We start from the raw sequence: 19,807 nt of genomic DNA, 5'->3' as shown, positions 1-19,807 counted from the left end.
TGTTTTTCAAGCTTTGAACAGTTCCATATGCGACGTGTGGGCGCTCCTCCCGAATTTTATATTTTTAGCCCCTTTTTTGAATTTTTTTCACAAATATACCCTTAGAGGTAACATTTCAAAATCTAGATCCTTAACTCGGTGCCAGCAATGCTCGGCGCCATCGTTACTGGCGCCAAGCTGGGGGCCACGTTGGAGCCATGGATGCTGACATGGCAGCCAACTCGGTGCCATGGATCTTGACGCCAACAATCCTAGCGCCAAGCCCTCTTACGTATGGGCCCGATGTTCCTTTCTCTCTTCCTCTCTCTTTCTCTCTACCGTCCCCGCCCGCACCGTCCCCGTCCACGCCGTCCCCACCCGCGCCGCCGCGGCCGCTCCCGCGCTCCTGCGCCCACGCCCTCGGCGACCGTCACCGCCCGCGCCGGCCACGCGCCCGCGTCAGTCGTCCCCGCCCGCGGCCGTGGCGGCCCTGTGCCCGCGTCGTCCCTGGGCCCTACACCGCCCGGCCGCGCGCAGGTAAAAATTGTGAATATGCAATGTAGGTGTTTAGTTAGCTTTGATTGTAATGTATTAGTTCGATTATTTGTTATTTACTGGTTAATGTGATGACTCAGGTAGTTGATTTAGTTAGTGATCTAGTTAGATAGATATGTAGATAGATATAAACATAGATACATAGGTATATAGATATAGTTAGATATGTAGATAGATAGAAACATAGACACATAGGTACATAGGCATAGCTATTTTGTGAGTACACTAGATATATATATACGTAGTTATTATCTTATTTACTTAATTTGTAGTTAGAAAGTACTTGTTAGGTACTATCTATCGTCTAATTTGGACTAAATGACATGTGTTTTATTATGTGTTTGAACTAAATGGACAACCTAGTAATCATATATCATGGAGGCACCGTTGAATACGATCGCTATGGATACGTTGAGTTTGTTGACATGCAAAGCATTCCTATGCTATTCAATGATAGGCCTTCATTTAGTGAGATGGTTGTAAGGGCTCGGGAGGAGCTGCATTGCCTTAGAGATGATGATGATGGCATTGCAGTTGTGGGTGTACTGCACCTAGGTTCTCCTCCCAACATCCTCAGACGAATGATCCCAATTAGGTGTGCGGATCAGTGGGAGAACTATGTGAGATCGACTATGAAGAGCTAGCTGTAATATTTGGATGTGGTTGTGCGTCGGGTGTTAGTTGATCTCATCCGTCATGGGTTTTCCCCAAGCTTGGCGCCAGGATCTATGGCGCCGAGCTGCCTGCCAAGTCACTACCACGTCTGCGTCGAGCCCAAGACCTCGGCGCCAGCAACGATGGCGCCGAGCTAAGAGTCTAGATTTTAAAATCTTACCTCCAGAGACATATTTGTGAAATTTTTCAAAAAAATGACTAAAAATAAAAAATTTGGTCCCTCGCCTCCTCGGCCTCAGCCCCCGTCGCATGGCTAAGGGGCAATGCGACACAACACAGCATTGTTCACATCTCATATCCGGTTCCTATATTGTGGATATCTTTGGTAAAGTTTCTCTTGCTTCAGATTTTTCATAGAAGTTGATTTTATGAGAGAAGTATTTTTTTTACTGATATTTTTTTTTTATAATTCTCTAGAATAAACACTAGTCACACGGTGACTTTTACGATGAATCAGAAGACGTACTTTTTACCTTGTAGCTCCTTTGTCATTTTAGAGAATCACTCTACAGAATTAGCGTAGAATCACTTCTTAGTGTAAAACCGTTTGTCGGCTTATTGTAATTAAGCTACTCTCAAAGCTCCACCAAACATACCCTATATTTATTAGGTGCCTAGCTGGACCGTGATGTATTTACCTCTTTTGGTGTTGCCTTGCCTGATATATTATGGTCAAGCATCTATGTAAAAATAAATAAGAGCTGGCTAACGAGCTGAATGCAGCTCAATTGTTTAGGTTTCTAGTGGCGAAAACTGGCAGTCTAAATTTAAGTCATTGAATTGATTTGGTCCCTCGACAATTAGATGTCTATGATGAAGTCAATCTTGAGATCTACTGGTCTAAATCCCCAATTGATATTGTTGCTCACATTTTTGCTAGGTTTATTTTATGATTTAACGTCACTATTCTTTTAGTGGTAGACGACATGCTCCTCGACAACACACGGATGTCTATAGTGATTTTGTCAATCTTGAGATCTACTAGCTCAATCTCTCGGAAGTGCGCATAGAAGTATGATGTGTACGTGTATTTATAGGGACGAGTGTGCATATATGTATATGAGCGTCTATATATCTATATTGTGATTCAAAAAAGATATTTAATCATTCTTAATTAAAATCTGCCAGATCAGTTTTTCTCAGAAGTGTTTATAAGGGTAGGTTACATACACAATATAGCCTTCCTAGAAAAAAAAAAGTGGCAAATAATGTCTAAAAAGGAGTCAAAAGGGTGACTGTCTGAGGCTGGGCGTCTAAGTCAACAATCAGCAGTTCGGTCCACTCAGATCGATCAATTTGCCATGTGATTAATGGTTTTCGTGCATTTCTTCATGTCACAGCAGACCTTTACAAACGTTCAACGAGCGTCAAAACCAGCGTGAGCCCTCACGGCCCCCTTGTTTTTTGAGGATAAAAGCGGAATGCATTTCTTCCTATCATAATTCACTTTAGTCTCATTCACGTGAGCACACTTTGATCGAAAGCGGCATTTCTCTTAAAAATACCAACAAATTCTATATAGAGAAGATAAAATATAAAGGTGATGTTGCACTAGTCCATGTGACCGTATTTACTTTCGTGTCCATCATTCCCTTTTTTTTAAAGCATATGCGTCAATCTTTCTAGATCGTTGATTTCTGGCCTTTGCGCGCTTTCTTCCGTGTGTTTGCTTCGACACCACTGGAGCTCCTTCACCCGTGACTTGGTGTCTATGTTTTCGTTCGCATGTTAGGTCTTATTTGATATAATCGGACGCTTTAATTTATATGTGTTGAGGTGGATTGGAGTATGGATTGAGGTGAATTCGACAACATCCAAATAAGACATTACTGAATGTTTCCGGTTTGCTACCAATATCATTGTTATACTTGTGGTCCTCTAACCAAATTGAATTGTGTGAAAAATCCCCCTTGAATCGTGTCATCTCCTCTGTTGACGCCGAATTAGATCTCGGATTACACACCAACAAGGGCTAACACATCCTAGGTTACACACGATCCACACACAGCGAGAAACTTCGAACTCGGCAAGTACCGAACCGATTGAAACTTGTTCTTTGCCAATAGAGTTCGAGAACACCTCACGGGAAGACCCATCAAGGAGATGCACACCGAGGTTGTCCTAGAGTTACATTACCACCTAAAATGCCATAGAGTCGTCTTGTCGAGAGACACACCGAATAGCAAGGTTGCAAAAAAGGTAGTAGGGTAATAAAAGAAGTAATAGATGTATTTTTAATTGATTGGGCACCGAATTTATCAATCGGTCGTGATCCTCAGATATATATTGAGGGGTTGATCTTATCCTAGTAGAAAATATATCTAAAGCGCATTTTACAAGTTTCCCACGTCAAAACACGAGCCAAAAAACAATTTGGACCCTTAACCGGTTCATAGAAAAAATCAGCCTAGCTAGTTCTGAAAGTTTCCTCAGGCTGGGTCAGCCACGCCGGGCGTATAACAGAGAAACCAACCTAGCCGGTGTGGGAATCTAGGTAGGCCGGTTTTGGCAGATTGGACCTGTTGGGGTTATGATACTCCGGATATCACGACACCGATTAGTTGACCGCTCAGGCGGCCCCCGATACTCCAGCTAGTATAAGCCCAAGGCCCAGCTAAGCTACGCGGACCTGGGCCAAACGCTAAGGTTGGGATTGGCTACGACCTCTCCCCTCAGCCTTCACCGCACACTATGCAACTCCTCACGACCTCTCCTCCATCCCGACCTCTGGGAGGGGTAGGGAGAGATCAAACCCCGCCAAGCGCGCCAGCTCTGACAAGAGCAGGCATGCCGCACTAACCCCACAAGGACTGAGGGGACAGCCCGGTCAGATGTCATCCCTGCGCCACGCAGTGCAGACAAGACAACACCACCGAGCAGTGACGGCCAGTACGGCGGCCCACCGTCCAAATACGTCCCGACAAGACAGACGTACGACCCCACCCACTACGGGATGGGGAGCCACGATGACCGCCTTGACTTTCGAGGCCAACTAAGCCAACGAGGGCCATGACCCCGGGGCATGGGATCGTGGCCGCCGGCACAACGAGTAGCAGGACGATTAACGGCCTGGGGGCGGCTACCAACTCCTGTACGACGCCCCTGAAAGGTCAGGAGACGATGACGAAGGCCACGGCGAGACCATGTCGCACAGGACAGCTGGCGAAACACCACCGTGCCCATAGTGCCGCCACAACAGGCACTGTAGCACCACGCCACACCATATGCCGCGACGTGGGCACAAGACCATGACGACAACCACGCCCGAACGTGCACCACAAGACGGCGTTACTTGCAAGGCAAGTTAGCCAGGCCCCCTCCCTCAGGCTCACGACCCCTCGGTCGGGAGAACCTTATTCTTTGTATGTGACCTTGCCTCAGACTCTATATAAGGGTAGCCAGGGCACCCTTCCCAGACATCTCCGGACTCTCGAAGCTCTCATTCGGGCAGTCTGTCTCCGAGCTCTAGCTCCCCTACCTCTTCCACCATTCTTGCACCCTCATTGTAAGAACTTCAGAGCATCCAAGCGAGAAACACGTACTTAATTATATCTGAAACTGAACGTAGGGCTCCGGCCTGAACCAGTACAATCCCTCGTGTCTTTTGGATGCTACCATCATCTTCCTGGAGCAGCGCGACATTCGTATAAATTTACTAGTCGGTCTACGAAATACAGACAGGATCCAAAACATTCTTTTCTTCGTCTGAGCTCCAAATATAATGATCCAAATACTTTTCTTAATCGCCCTGTCACCGGAAACATTGTGATGAAGTCCTTTATACATTTTAACCATTTTTTTTTGTTGTTGTCAACACCCTCCTTGTTAATAGAGTCCGCTAAAACCTTGTCCATTCCGAGTCGACTGAAACCGAAGAACTAGGGCCTTGTTTAGATTGCAAGTTTTTTCACTCTCTCTCCATCACATCAAATCTTTGGACACATGCATGGAGTATTAAATGTAGATAAAAAAATAACTAATTACACAGTTTGATTGTAAATTACGAGACGAATCTTTTGAGCCTAGTTAGGCTATGATTGGACAATAATTATCAAATACCAACGAAAGTGCTACAGTGCCAAATACTGATTCATAACCGCGAACTAAATAAGGCCTAGAGATGCGCGTAGATTAATGATATGGCGTCAACTACCTTCTAGTAATTAAGCCCACAGTCTAGAACTTGTACTAGAAGCATCCAACAGTGATGTTCACTAGTCACCACCTTCAGTCTCAGTTTAGCCGCCACATAAGATACGCCCGGTAAACGTAAACCGCACATGAGAGATCAGAGAGGTAGCACGCGCAGATTGCGTAAGCGCTTGCGCTAGCACGGCTGCTGTCGGCTGTCGCTGTGAGACCGCAGAGGTGAGTGACTACGATGCACGCTTCCCCGTCCTTTGGCGCTCGGGCAGGCACACCGCAGAGCAAAAGCAAGGGGCAAGAAGGTTTTCGGGGCAGGGACCATTCACCACCACGGGAAACGGCACGAGGGTGCTGTCGTGCAGAGCTGAGCTCTGACCGACCAGTGGAAACTTTGACCGTGCATGGGCCCACGAATCAGAGACGAGACCCGGCCGTCACCGTCGCGGAACAAAAGATCATGGCACTAACCAACCCCGTTTCGACCACGACCATGACCACCACGATCCATCCATCCATCTCAGAACCAAAAGCTATCGTCTCGTTCTCGTCTGACTTGGCCAGCGCGGTAGTGCCCTCACGTGCATGGTTTACCCGTGCCTCATCGTTATTTTATTATCCACCCGGACCCGGAGAATGAAGTTGAGGTCAATCCGCCCGTATTTTACTCACGCCGAACATGTCAACGCCCCGCCCGCGCTGACTTGATATGCTTCTCCTCATCTCATCACACCTTATAAATACGCTCACGTCGCTCGTGTCGTCGTGTGCTCCATCCCAAACGGCCACAAGCCACCAGCATAACCAACCGCCTCAGCCGACCGAGATAGATCGAGGGAGCGCCCCGCCAAGGCGATCGAGGACAGACAGACACGGCTGCCGCCGCCCAGCCCAGCCCAGCTCCTGTCCGGTCGGTCGGTCGGTCGACGATGGGCCGCGCGGCGAGCGGCGGCGCCGGGACCGGGAGAGGTGCGGAGCGGCACCGGTGCCGGTACAGGGGCGTGCGGCGGCGGGCGTGGGGCAAGTGGGTGTCGGAGATCCGGGTGCCCGGCACGCGGGAGCGCCTATGGCTGGGCTCCTACGCCGCACCGGAGGCCGCCGCCGTCGCGCACGACGCCGCCGCGTGCCTCCTCCGCGGCGGCCGGCCGGCGCAATGCCACCTCAACTTCCCCGACCGCGCCGCCTGCTACTACGCCGCCTACGGCGGGCACGCGCGCGCGCCGCTGCTGTCGCCGCGCTCCGTGCAGCGCGTCGCGTCCGACGCAGGCATGGCCGCCGACGCGCAGATCGTCGACGCGCGGGCGGCGGCTCTCGCCGCGCAGCCGACTCCCGTCCAGCCCGCCGCGTTCGCTTTTGGCATTGGCGGCGTCGCGCAGGGGGGCGGTGGCGCGACGGTGCAAGGCGCAGCAGCGTGCGCGCCGCCGCCGTATAGCGACGGTGCTAGCAGCAGCACCAGTAGTGCGTATTGGTCCACGCCGAGCGCGAGCGCGAGCGCGAGCGCCAGCAGAACCTCCTCCAGCGCCGGCAGTGAGCAGCCGCTTGTTTATGGGGATATTAGCGTAGACGACATAGAGATCTTGATTTGATTATTATTAGGCAGTATAGATGAAGATTACATGTACCATTTCGGTGGGATTTATAGGAAGCAAGATTCCTATTATTATTACTATTTAAAAGTTATCGAATATGTCTTTTCAAACAAAGAAGAATTCCACCAAATACAAAGGCTACTGTAACTGTAACAGAAGGTTCTGGATAGATGACGGCTTGCAATTTGACTCCTTGACTCGAAGAGGAAGAGGGACGTGGCCTGTGGCGCTTGGAGTCGGAGGCTGACTGCTCACGTTTCGGTGCGCCGTCCCGTCCATGCGCACGTGCGGGACTAGGTGAGGTCCACTCCACAGCGCCTGTAGTAGCAGGCGTCATACTTCCGCTCAGCTCGGTCGCTCTTACCTTGTTCAGATGGCTACGGCTCGGTCGACGCGGGTCATCTCATGCATCTGTAATGCCCGAGTTCGTTCATGAATCAGAAGGCAGAAGGAGGCTTTCTTTGAGTAGTAGTAGTGGGCTCTCTCGGACCGTCCAAAAAGGCAGCGCGATGATTCTGAGCTCGGTGGAGTGGAATGTTCGATTCGACAGGCAGACCCATGGGTCCGGTCTCTAGATGTCAACGGGGAATTTCCGGGTTGGGGAGTGCCTCCCCATGCCTGTCCCCGTCGGGAAGAAAATTCCACATCCCTGTCAAGTGCCACGGGGAAGACTTTCTCCCCATCCCCATTTCCGTAGGAAATTAGTCCCCGTGGAGATCTCTATGGGCCGTAGGTATTTCATCGTCATCTACAAAGTTTGTACTTTAAACTTTAATTAAGTAGCATATATATGTTCTATATCATTTTCGCTTAATAAAAATTGGTTTAAAACCATAAGTGATATAACGGGACTATGAAATGTAACTTTCGTTTCGCGTTTCCGTTGATCGTTTCGACAGAAGCTAGGGTTGTAACATTGCTTATATATCACAGGTATTGGGCATTGCCAGTATATGGACCTTTGGAATCGGGTCCCCGCGGGGAGCGGGGACGGGGCCTTGCATACCATTCCCGCCCCCGTGATCTCTGACGGGGATAACTTCAGCCCCGTTCAATCCCCGTGGGGGTAGAATTTATATCATCCCCGTCCCCTAATGGGTGAATTCGCCGTAGGGATTCGAGGAACGGGGCCGCGTTGACATCTATAACTCCGGTCCGCGTGCTCCAGGAGAAACCGGCTACCACACACAGACACAGGACTCAGGAGATGCAACAGCATCCAACATCCCAACGCTGCCTTGGACAAATGGACAATACAGCTCTGAATTTCGGTGACGCATTCCTTGACGCACGAATTCTGGAATGCAGGGAACGCGCTGTTTAATTTAATCCAAATGCTAGTATTTCACATTCGGCAATTGCTGACATCCACAAGCAGCCAACCATTGCATAACAGTTGCCACGTCAAACTGGAGTAACATGCGAATCAGCCTATTCCAATTACGAGTATGTACCGATGGACGTGAATCTTGTTCGCCGTCGCCGGCGGTCAGCCGCTCAGCTCGACAATTTTGGTCGTCGCTCCTATACTTTGTTATTTTTTATTCTGATGATGGCCCGGTCGCCGCTCGTCATCAGGAATGGGCAAGTGGCAAGTCCGTGAATCAGATGCGGAAGGTTTTTGGGACGACTAGGTTCCGATCATCACTTGCCTTTTGAACTCGGTGGAATCTCTGGTCCTGCACTCCTCTCCTGTTCTACTACTAGTAATAATAGCTAGCCGCCAGAAGACGCCACTTCTTCCGTTTGACGGAGTAGAAGAATCAAGAATGTTCCAGAATCCATGGGTTCGGCAGCCTTGACCGGTTTCACTTTCAATTCAACCAGGAGGCAGGAGCTAGCAACTTTCAAGTTTCAGCGGGTGGGTACCGCCAGTCGGCAGTCGCAGTAGATTCATCATTCAACAGCATCCAAGATTGCTTTGGAGTTTGGAGGCACCTATGCCTACCCACGCACTACTATAGCGTACACTCCTCAACTCTGCAGATTCTGTTCAACCCTTGATGCAAAAAAGAAAAGAGTGAATTGGCATGCTGCATGAACATACCTAATGAGTAATGACAGATTTAGTGAGAAATGACTATATGCTGCAACACGTAGCTGTCAAAATGGTATTCTCCAAAAGACCAATATGTTCACGCCAGTAAAGCCGGGGAACATATTATATATAGAACACATGTGTACTAATATGGCCTTGATGCACAAGTATTATGAAATGCAGCGAATGCACTTTGCATAGTTCAATACAGAAACCCTTATGATGTGTCATGTGTGATTCATCAAAAGCGCTATCTTCATATTCAGCAATTGCTGAAATCCATAGGCAGGCAGCCATTATATAGAGCCTATTTCAGTATAATCAACGCATAACAGTTGCTACATGAAGCTAGGGGTCAAGCGAGTCACCCTATTCCAATTATGTACAGACCTGACCTGACCACAACAAATTATTACATCTCAAATGAGCAAAATACCTAAGAGCTGTCCTGCTTCGGTTTCTCGCTGAGATCAGAGTACTGGCCTCCCATCAGCTGCAGTATCTCGGTCCAGAGGCAAGAAGGATCGCCTGTCAAGGCATCGCTGATCAGCTCCGCGCTGCAAGATGCGACAGCCCAGTATCCCGCCCTGATCTCACCCAACAGCTGCTCATAGTCCCAGGCAGCGTGCCCGACGTAGAACCTCAGGTCCTGGGTCCTGATCGCACCGCTTTTCATCAGAACGGCGGCCTTCTCAAGGTCAGTCCGGAAGCCGTAGCAGATGCCTGGTATGACTTCTTCAAACCCCTTGAGACGCGAGCTGTCGTCGGTCCTCACCAGGAACATGCTCATGTCGACAGGGCCTCCGAAGAAGAGCGGGGAATCACCGAAAGGGGTTGCCTGGTCTTGGAACGTTGGATTCACGTGCTTGATCTTTGTGTAAAGTGGACGATTCAGGATAACTCCGAACGGGCCATCAAATGTACCCCTTGAACCAAGTCTAAGGATGAAGATGACGGTTCTTTCAAAGATGCTATCGTCATCAAGCGCTTCAGTAGCAACCAAAACACATCCTGCCTCTGGCATTGTAATAGCATGAGCCCACTTTTGAGGGAGCTGTAATGGATCACCTGAGGAGGCCTTTGACTCTGTGGGAGTACTTGGATCCACTAATAGCTCCTGATTCAAAGACAGAAGCAGATATGAAAAACAAGAAGGTATAGGGCTGTGCTGACCAGTTGGTGACAATTGGCTTGCTGCAAAGAATGGAAATTCTCTACAACAACAATTTTATTAAACAATGAAAACCACTCCCTCCGTCCCTATTAAAGTGTCGCCGTGGGATTCGTGCTAGACAAAATTTCTCAAGTTTGACTACATTTAAAGAAAATATTAGCAACTTTTGTATCTCCAAATAAATTTATTATGAAAATAGATTCAACGATCTATCTAATGGTACTAATTATGTACTATAAATATTAATATTTTCTTTTATATATTTAGTAAAAGTTAAGTATGTTTTACTTCTCGGGAAGTGAGAACGACAGATTAAAAGCGACAGAGGGAGTAACCGACAACAACATACAAATAAATCTAATGGGATGCAAACCAATGGCTTGGTACAGCCTTGATATAATGAATAATGATATAGCAGCAATTTTTTCAAGAATGGAAAATCCACTGTTAGTGCTCCTTTTCTGATGAGGACATCACTTCTTCAGAGGTACCCGCTGATCCTCCAACCGTCATGCAAGGTCCAATGACCCGGGCTCGAAAGCGACAACTCAATTTAGAGGTGAGCTCGTTCTTAAGCGTTACTTTTCATACTTTTAAGAATAAACTACTACCTAATGATGTTATCTTGCTTAGAAACATTGGAGAGGGTCATAAAGGACATAGAGGAAGTGGTGGAGGTGATGATGATCAGCAAGGACGTCCAACACAAGTCGGAGGCCCAGTCCAACAAGAATTCGAGTCTGCCTCGGCCTCCAGGACCAGTCTGGCTTAAACTGGTCACCCAGGACGCATCCGAACTCCGTTTTCGATGATCCATATATGGATGGAAAGCTAATTTGATAAGGAAGCCAATCCAAGTGGTTTCACGTTAAAAGCTGTTCGGAATCAACGGGAATCGTCGAAACAAGTCAGCGTCCAGAATCTGCCAGGGTGTTGCGACACCGTCTTTTGGTCCGTTGGACCATGTATCGAGTTTGGGCCCATTAGGGGCGCGTCCAGGGGTCTTGCACGACCCTAGAGTCTTCATAAACAGCCGCCGCCCCTCCATTAGGGTTCGGGTTTTGTTTAGATTAATCTGTGAAGAACAGTTTCGCCGTTTATCGGTTTGTAAGACCCCAACTTCGTGAGTTTAATCATTCATCTACAATTTGGTTACGTTCTTCGTTGTTCTTGCTTGTGTTCTTCGTTGGGCAGACAGGGATTAGCCTTCTTGGCGAGGTCAACCTGGTCCGTGACTCGGTTGATAACCAGAGAAGCTGTGGTGCTAAGATTGCAGGGTTCGATCTTTCGATCTGAAGCCGGATCGGTGTGTCATTCTCCACCACAACGATAGTTACCATCACCTGACGGAAGATCGGGATCCCCATCTACATTAAGTGGTAATCAGAGCTAAGGTATACCGTCAGGTTCACTTTTATTCCCCAGTTTTGAGTGTTTCGCATTTGTCCCATAGTCCAGTGCCATACTCGTTTTTCCTGTCCTATAACCTTCCGCGCCATAGCCTTTGCATATTTCAGTTTCAGAGTCCGTCGTGTTGAGTTTGTGTCCTGGTCAAGGTCTTGTTGCTGGTTAGGTCGTGTTAGAGTCCAGTTCGTGTTTTTCCCTATCGTTTCCATCAAATCTTTGCTGTTGTGACCAATTTTGCACACATTGTTCTCGTTTTGTCCTCTAATTCGGAGCCAATTCTTAAAACTAGTCTAGTTTTCGCATACGAACTCCGTTTTCGACGTTCCATATATGCAAATCGATCAGAAAAAAATTTCGGATCCGTCCATCCCCGCTTTGTCGGGGTCGGAGATTTTTAGATTGGTCAAAAAGTGGTCACAAGATCCTCTTTTCGTGGTCACAAGGCTTTTGTCGATTTTGATCCAGTTTTCTGAAAATTCCACAGGCCACGTCTTTCACTTGTTTTAGCTCATATTTTCTGTGGTTACTTCTTTTGTGCTCCTAAGTAAAGAAAAAAATATTAAAAAAAAGTCAAAATTTCCCAAAAAAACAACAACAGCAAAAAAAAAAGAAAAAAAGAGAGGCAAAAGAGGAACAATATTTAGAGGAGCACATAGAGAAGACCAAAGTGAGTTGTGTTAAAGTGAGTTGTCTAGTTCCTTGTTTGTGTTCCTGTTTTCATCCACTATACTTGTTTTTCACACCTGTCACCTTGCTATCCACCATACTTGCTTGTTTGTTACACACCTGGTACTTGGAGCATTTTAGACCACCAATGAGAACAAATACTTTGAACTATAATTCAGTATTACTTTCTGTTACTGACTTGTGTGCCAGATATACATATTACTCTTTGTTTGTCTTTCAAGCTCCACAAATTCTTTAGATCAGTACAGAAAAAGGGTCTTGCAATCTCGGTACCACTACCTCACAGGTACCACTACCTCACAGGTATCACGAACCAGCCGCCGGTTATACCGTCCACTACTTGTGTTGGTAAGAACTTTGTAAGAGCTTGGTAAGACACTTCCATTTGCTGTGAAAAGTGATACCACTACAACCACGTAGTCATTTGGTAGGGATAATTTTCACCGTTTGTTCCTGTTTTTGTGTTTACAATGGCAGGAGGTGATCAGACTGAAGATAACAATCCTAAAGGTTTCAACGAGTGTGTCAGCCAAGAGCAACTACAAGCTATTGTAGAGGATGCCCAAAAAAGGATGAATGAGGCCGTCAGGAAGACCGTCACTGACGCACTCATTGAACTCAACATTGACAACATGGAAAGGTTGGACAAACGAATTTCCACACTAACCGACAAGGTTACTGAGTTGAAAACATTGGTGGCGGTCATCAACAATGACGTCTCCGGCAGCAACACCGATGGTCTCTTGCCAGAAGACACGGTGCATGATGTCGCTGGAAACATGGATCGAGCAGCCTTCCGACAAGAGAGATTACGATAACGTCTTCGCCGCAACACGACAGGTATGGGTGGTGTCCACCACCACCGTCAAGGTAATAATCACCATGTACTCGATGATCCTTATGCTAAGTTAAGTTCACAATACCATCTTTTTCGGGTCATTACGATGCTGAGGGATATCTTGATTGGGAGATGACAGTAGAACAAAAATTTAGAGTCCACCTTGTGCCTGAGCATCATAGAGTTTGTCAAGCTACTAGTAAGTTTAAGGATTTTGCCATTATTTGGTGGAATAGGCTAGCTGCACAGGATGCTCTACCTGGTACATGGGAAGAACTTAAGGTAGCTATGCGTGATTGTTTTGTTTCTCCTTCTTATCATAGAGACTTACGTAAGAAATTGATGCGTTTAGAACAAGGAGATAAATCTGTACAAGATTACTATGGTGAGCTCCAAAAGGGATTGATGCGTTGTAGTGTTGTGGAGAGAAACGAAGATGCCATTTGTCGTTTTTATTCGGGTTTGAGGCGTGATATTCAGAACATTGTTGATTATAAAGAATTTAACACTGTCAACCAGTTGTTTCAGTTTGCTATGCTTGCAGAAAAGGAATTGCAGGGGCGTGAACAGCAGGGCAAGAGCAAGGTCAGCACCAGCACATACACGCCACGCTCGGCACCATCTTCGGGGCTGACCAAGCCAACCACTTTTCGGGCACCTCCACCAGCAAGCAAGCGACCAACAGTCTCTGAAGTTTCCGCTACACCTAAGGCACCTCCCGCACGACCTACAGATTCAGGTAAAAATTCTTTGCAGATGCCTACCAAGAGTTTCTCATCCGTTGCATCGACGGAACGCACTTCGGGTATTCAGTGCCACCGCTGACATGGCATTGGCCATGTGCAGAAGAACTGCCCAAGTCAGCGGGCATATATTGCTACAGAAGATGGTTACATCAGCACCTCTGACATTGAGGATGAAGAAGATCAAGATACAGATGAGGACGACGGTGAAGTCCTTGGTGACGAGGCCACGACGTCCTATAGGAGCATCATTGTACAACGGGTGCTCAGCTCACAAGTACAGCAACCTAAGAAGCTACAACGCCATAACTTGTTCTAGATTTCCTTTGTCTTCAACGACCGTCGAGCACGTGTCATTATTGATGGGGTAGCTGCAACAATTTGGTGAGTTCTGATTTGGTCAAGAAGCTTGGCTTGACCAAACACCCACACCCACGTCCATACCATATTCAGTGGCTAAATGATTCTGGTAAAACAAAGGTAACACAAACTTACAGAGTTTTATTTTTCATTAGTTCTTATACTGATTCTGTTGATTGTGATGTGGTACCTATGCAAGCTTGTTCACTCTCATTGGGTCGTCCTTGGGAACATGATAATGATGCTACACACTATGGTAGAAGTAATAAATACACTTTTGTGCATAAAGAAAAGAAAATTACTTTGGTGCCTTTGACCCCTGCTCAAATTGTATAAGCTGATAGAGAACGCGATGCTAGTTTGAATGATGTTCAATCTGAAAATCAGCAAGTTGCTAATTCTATTTTCCCACCTAAAAAGAATAAGTCTACATCTATTTCTAAGGTTGAGGGGATTAAATTGAAGGGTGGTGTTATGCTTACAACAAAATGTGATTTTGCTAAAATTTCTGATGATATTTGCTATGCTTTGGTATGTAAACGAGCTATGTTTTCGTTTGATAATATTGTTAACTCGATACCTCCTGCTGTCACTAACCTTTTACAGGAGTATGAGGACATTTTTCCAGCTGAGATACCTCCGGGGCTGCCACCTATGAGAGGGATAGAGCATCAAATCGATTTGATTCCGGGAGCAACCTTGCCCAACCGTGCTGCTTTTCGAACCAATCCTAAAGAGACTAAGGAAATTCAGCGACAAGTCCAAAACCTTTTGGACCGCGGATATGTATGTGAAAGCCTTAGTCCTTGTGCCGTTACTGTAGTTTTGGTTCCTAAGAAAGATGAAAGTTGGCGTATGTGTGTTAATTGTAGAACCATCAATAATATTACTATTCGGTATCGTCATCCTATTCATAGGCTAGACAACATGCTTGATGAGTTATGTGGTTCTATAATTTTCACTAAGATTGACTTGCGAAGTGGTTACCACCAAATTAGAATGAAACTTGGAGATGAATGGAAAACCGCGTTTAAAACCAAATTCGGGTTGTAGGAGTGGTTAGTAATGCCTTTTAGTTTGACAAATGCACCTAGCACTTTCATGCGTTTAATGAATGAGGTTTTAAGAGCTTTTATTGGACATTTTGTGGTAGTTTACTTTGATGATATATTGATTTACAGCAAGTCTTTTAATGAACATATGGATCACTTACGTGCTGTTTTTAATGCTTTACGTGATACATGTTTATTTGGCAACCTTAAGATATACATTGCTGTCCCAACTTGATTGCCGGATTTTTGGTCTTCAATTAATAAAAGAACAATATGCGCTTGATCCTGACTTTAAGGATGTGTTGCTTAATTGTAGAGAGGGACGTACATGGATTAAGTTTATGATCAATGATGGGTTTTTGTTTAGAGCTAACCGCCTATGCATTCTAGTTGGTTTCGTTCGTCTTTTGTTGTTGCAGGAGGCACATGAAGACGGATTGATGGGACATTTTGGTGCCAAAAAGACGGAGGAGGTGTTGTCCACACACTTCTTTTGACCAATGATAAGGCGAGATGTAGAGCGGTACGTGGCTCGGTGTGCCACATGTCAAAAAACTAAGTCGCGGTTGAACCCACATGGTTTGTATATACCTCTTCCTGTTCCTTCTACTCCTTGAGCTGATATATCTATAGATTTTATGTTGGGTTTGCTAAGGACTAAGAGGGGGAGGGATAGTATTTTTGTGGTGGTTGATCGTTTTTCTAAGATGGCATATTTTATTCCTTGTCATAAGAGCGACGATGTTATTCATATTGCTGACCTTTTCTTTCAAGAAATCGTTCGCTTGCTTGGTATGCCTTCTACTATTGTTTCAGATCGCGATGCAAAATTCTTGAGTCATTTTTTTGCGTACATTGTGGAATAAATTGGGGATCAAGCTGCTGTTTTCTACAACATGTCATCCCCAAACTGATGGGCAAACTGAGGTTGTTAATCGAACATTGTCCACCATGTTGAGAGCCATTTTGAAGCGCAATTTGAAGATGTGGGAAGAGTGTTTGTCGCATATGGAGTTTGCATATAATAGGGCGGAATATTCCACCACCAAGGTAAGTCATTTTCAGGTAGTATATAGTTTTAACCCCCGTGCTCCTATTGATCTTTTGCCTTTACCTACCACTAAGAGAACACATAGTGATGCTAGAGAGCGTGCTGATTTTATTCATAAGTTGCACGAAACAACTAAAGCAAATATTGAAAGAATGAATGAAAAGTATAGAATTGCTGGTAGTAAAGGTAGAAAAGAGATTAAACTTGAATCGGGTGATTTGGTTTGGTTACATTTGAGAAAAGATAGATTTCCTGAGCTGCGTAAGTCTAAATTAATGCCAAGAGCAGCTGATCCTTATAAGATTATTGAGAAAATAAATGATAATGCATACAAACTTGAGTTGCCACCCGAGTTTGGGGTTAGTCCCACATTTAACATTGCAGATTTGAAAGCTTATTTGGGAGAAGAAGATGAGCTTGAGTCGAGGACGACTCCAATTCAAGAGGGGGAGGATGATGAGGACATCACTTCTTCAGAGGTACCCGCTGATCCACCAATCGTCATGCAAGGTCCAATAAACCGGGCTCGATAGCGACAACTCAAGTTAGAGGTGAGCTCGTTCTTAAGCGATACTTTTCATACTTTTGAGAATAGACTACTACCTAATGATGTTATCTTGCTTAGGAACATTGGAGAGGGTCATTAAGGACTTCAAGGAAGTGGTGGAGATGACGATGACCAGCAAGGACGTCCAACACAAGTCGGAGGCCCAGTCCAACAAGAATTCGAGTCTGCCTCGGCCTCCAGGACCAGTCTGCCTTAAACTGATCACCTAGGACGCATCCGGACTCCGTTTTCGATGATCCACATATGGATGGAAAGCTAATTTGATAAGGAAGCCAATCCAAGTGGTTTCACGTCAAAAGCTGTTCGGAATCAACGGGAATCGTCGAAACAAGTCAACGTCCAGAATCTGCCAGGGTGTTGCGACACCGTCTTTTGATCCGTTGGACCATGTATCGAGTGTGGGCCCATTAGGGGTGCATCCAGGGGTCTTGCACGACCCTAGAGTCTTCATAAACAGCCGCCGCCCCTCCATTAGGGTTCGGGTTTTGCTTAGATTAATCTGTCAAGAACAGTTTTGCCGTTTATCGATTTGTGAGACCCCAACTTCGTAAGTTTAATCATTCATCTGCAATTTGGTTGCGTTCTTTCTTGTTCTTGCTTGTGTTCTTCGCTGCGCAGGCAGGGATTAGCCTTCTTGGCGAGGTCAACCTGGTCCATGACTCGGTTGATAACCAGATGAGCTGTGGTGCTAAGATTGCAGGGTTCGATCTTTCGATCTGAAACCGGATCGGTGTCATTCTCCGCCACAACGATAGTTACCATCACCTGACGGAAGATCGGGATCCCCGTCTACATTATTTTCCCCCCAGATAGGTTATTCAGAATGATTCATTTGATAGTCATTCTATGGTGCACCATTGAAAGTCCTAATTCTAGGACCACCCTGCCGAAACTTCTTTTTTCAAAAGAAGATTGTGTTTTGTGTTAAGAAGAAGAACAAAAATTGCATGACCATTTATATCGCCAGTCTGAGACAGGCCCCAGATGGCACAGGGGCACTAGAGTTTAAGCTTAACAAAAATGCTTGCCTCGACCAACTACCATTTCCTACTAGTACATGACAAGCTAATACCCTGTTGAAACTTGAAGTAGTATAATATCCCTGAGCAATTTACCAATGCAAGCCATAATGATGTTATGCACTTATAGCTTAAATGGAGTGTGGACCATAGTAGCACAGTAGTTATGAACCCAAGTAGGAGTACTAATACAATTGGTGATACTAGCAATACTCAGAACAGCATGTTATTACCAATTTTTAGGCAGATAGCAAGGATTGAAATGATAAATGCCTCCATGAACAAAATACATTTGCATCTCTTGACATCCATTTCAACCATAGGGAAAATCTACCAACACAACAGATTGTAACTAAGAACAGACCAGGCTCACCTGTTCCCGACGCACAAGGTTTGCCCTGACATCTCGCCAGTAGTTGCTGCTAGAAACATTAATCGGCTTGCTTGTTTTCGTCTCGTCATGGGGTTGGTTCAACCCAGCAGAGGTATCCCCGGTTGGGGTGGATGCATCATCGTGCCCTGCATGAACAAAAACCATCAATTGAGCAGAACCAAGGCCGTCCTAGTTGATGCTCTTCAGTGTAGTTATGTGGAAGGGTACACCAAAACACCAAAGCACTTCTAATGTGGCCATCACGCTGGATTGATCACATGTTCTGTACATACTTAAATCATATAAGCCTAATGTAGTTTGTATACCAACAAAACGTAAAAACACAGTATATCACAATTCACAATCAACAAAATCATATCAGCTAAGTGCGGAGCAAGATCAACATCTGAGTATCTGGGTCTCGCCAGTCTCACGAAAAGCACGGCGCCCCAACTCCAAATCGCATCCGATCAACAGGTAACGAACCGGATCCACGAAAAGGCTGCGACCTAGGATACTGCACATGCGATGCGAATCGCCCAAACATCCTATAGCCCAGCGATTCGAAGGCATCAGATGCACACGAGAAGGGCCTAACCGGAAGACGACGCCTTGCTATCGGCTTCCTCGCCGCTGCTGGCCTCGCCACCGCCGGGGCCGTCCTTCCTCGTGCCCCCCGTCGCGCGCACCGCCACCAGGGGCGCCCACACGGGGCCGCGCCTCCAGAACCTCCGCCCGGCCGCCGCCGTAGACGGCGACGCAAGGGAGGGCGGCGCGGGGTGCCGCGGCGTGAGGCAGGGTCCGCCGGCCTTGGCGTTGTTGAGGGCCCACATGTCGGTGAGCGAGGCCTCGGCCGCTCCGGGGTGTCGGGTCGCCGGGACGGAGTGGAAAAGGGGAGTGTGCAGTTGGAGTTGGAATTGGAACCGCTCGAGGCGAGTCGGTCCGCGAGTGATGGATGGATTGTATGGCTGGGTCGTCGCGAGTTGCGATGAAGGCGGATTCGGCGAATGTGGAAAGCGTCTTTCTTGTCCTCGAAAATATCTCGAGACAAAATACAACAATGACGTGGGACAGGTACATCAGCTATTCTCCGCGCGATTTTTGTTGGAGTTTTATTCTCGTTATAATTCAGGTGTCATGAAGGTAAATATGATAGCAAACTCTAATACGGGTCGCGCCATCGAGGAGCGCACGATCCATCGCCCTCCTCGCGCTTGCCTTCTCCTCGCGTGCTTCTCCTTCCTCCATTGCCTCTCTTCCTCCCGCTTGCGCTCGGCCCAGAGAAGGAGAAGAAGTCGTGCTAGTGTTCTAGTGAGAAGGAGGTCGCCGAAGATGGAGAAGAAGCCAACTCTGTCGGACTTAGAAGGAAGGGGCCCCGGGGAGGCAGGGCTGACCAGGTGGTGGGGAAGAAATCCAGGCAGTTCGAGGCCCCGGTGGCGGCGAAGGCGGCTGGGCCAGGTAGGGGTGGGGGTGGGGGTGCCATGGCCGGACCTCGGAGCTCAGCATTGCCGGCGAGCATGGCCATGGCAGAGCTCCGCGCGAGAGGGGGGAGGGGA

At 46.9% G+C, this 19,807-nt stretch overlaps 2 protein-coding genes across 2 annotated transcripts; one reads left to right on the top strand and one right to left on the bottom strand.

Moving 5' to 3' along the window:
• The first annotated feature begins 6,072 nt into the window (after positions 1 to 6,072).
• On the top strand, positions 6,073 to 7,108 carry LOC136519056 (ethylene-responsive transcription factor RAP2-1-like). The gene has a single exon (XM_066512730.1). It carries the CDS (start codon positions 6,282 to 6,284, stop codon positions 6,936 to 6,938), a length of 657 nt encoding a protein of 218 aa, XP_066368827.1. The 5' UTR covers positions 6,073 to 6,281; the 3' UTR covers positions 6,939 to 7,108.
• A 2,108-nt stretch (positions 7,109 to 9,216) lies between these two features.
• Positions 9,217 to 19,207, bottom strand: LOC136518540 (uncharacterized). The gene is made up of 3 exons (XM_066512213.1): positions 18,850 to 19,207; positions 18,252 to 18,397; positions 9,217 to 10,096 (listed from the first exon to the last, which is right to left on the bottom strand). The coding sequence occupies exons 1-3, from the start codon at positions 19,082 to 19,084 to the stop codon at positions 9,416 to 9,418; spliced, it is 1,062 nt and encodes a 353-aa protein (XP_066368310.1). The 5' UTR covers positions 19,085 to 19,207; the 3' UTR covers positions 9,217 to 9,415.
• Positions 19,208 to 19,807: the final 600 nt, after the last annotated feature.

This window comes from Miscanthus floridulus, chromosome 17 (assembly GCF_019320115.1).
Source record: "Miscanthus floridulus cultivar M001 chromosome 17, ASM1932011v1, whole genome shotgun sequence".
Taxonomy (NCBI): domain Eukaryota; kingdom Viridiplantae; phylum Streptophyta; class Magnoliopsida; order Poales; family Poaceae; genus Miscanthus; species Miscanthus floridulus.
The sequence above is the reverse complement of the archived record's forward strand: the minus strand, read 5'-3'. Positions and strand labels throughout refer to the sequence as shown.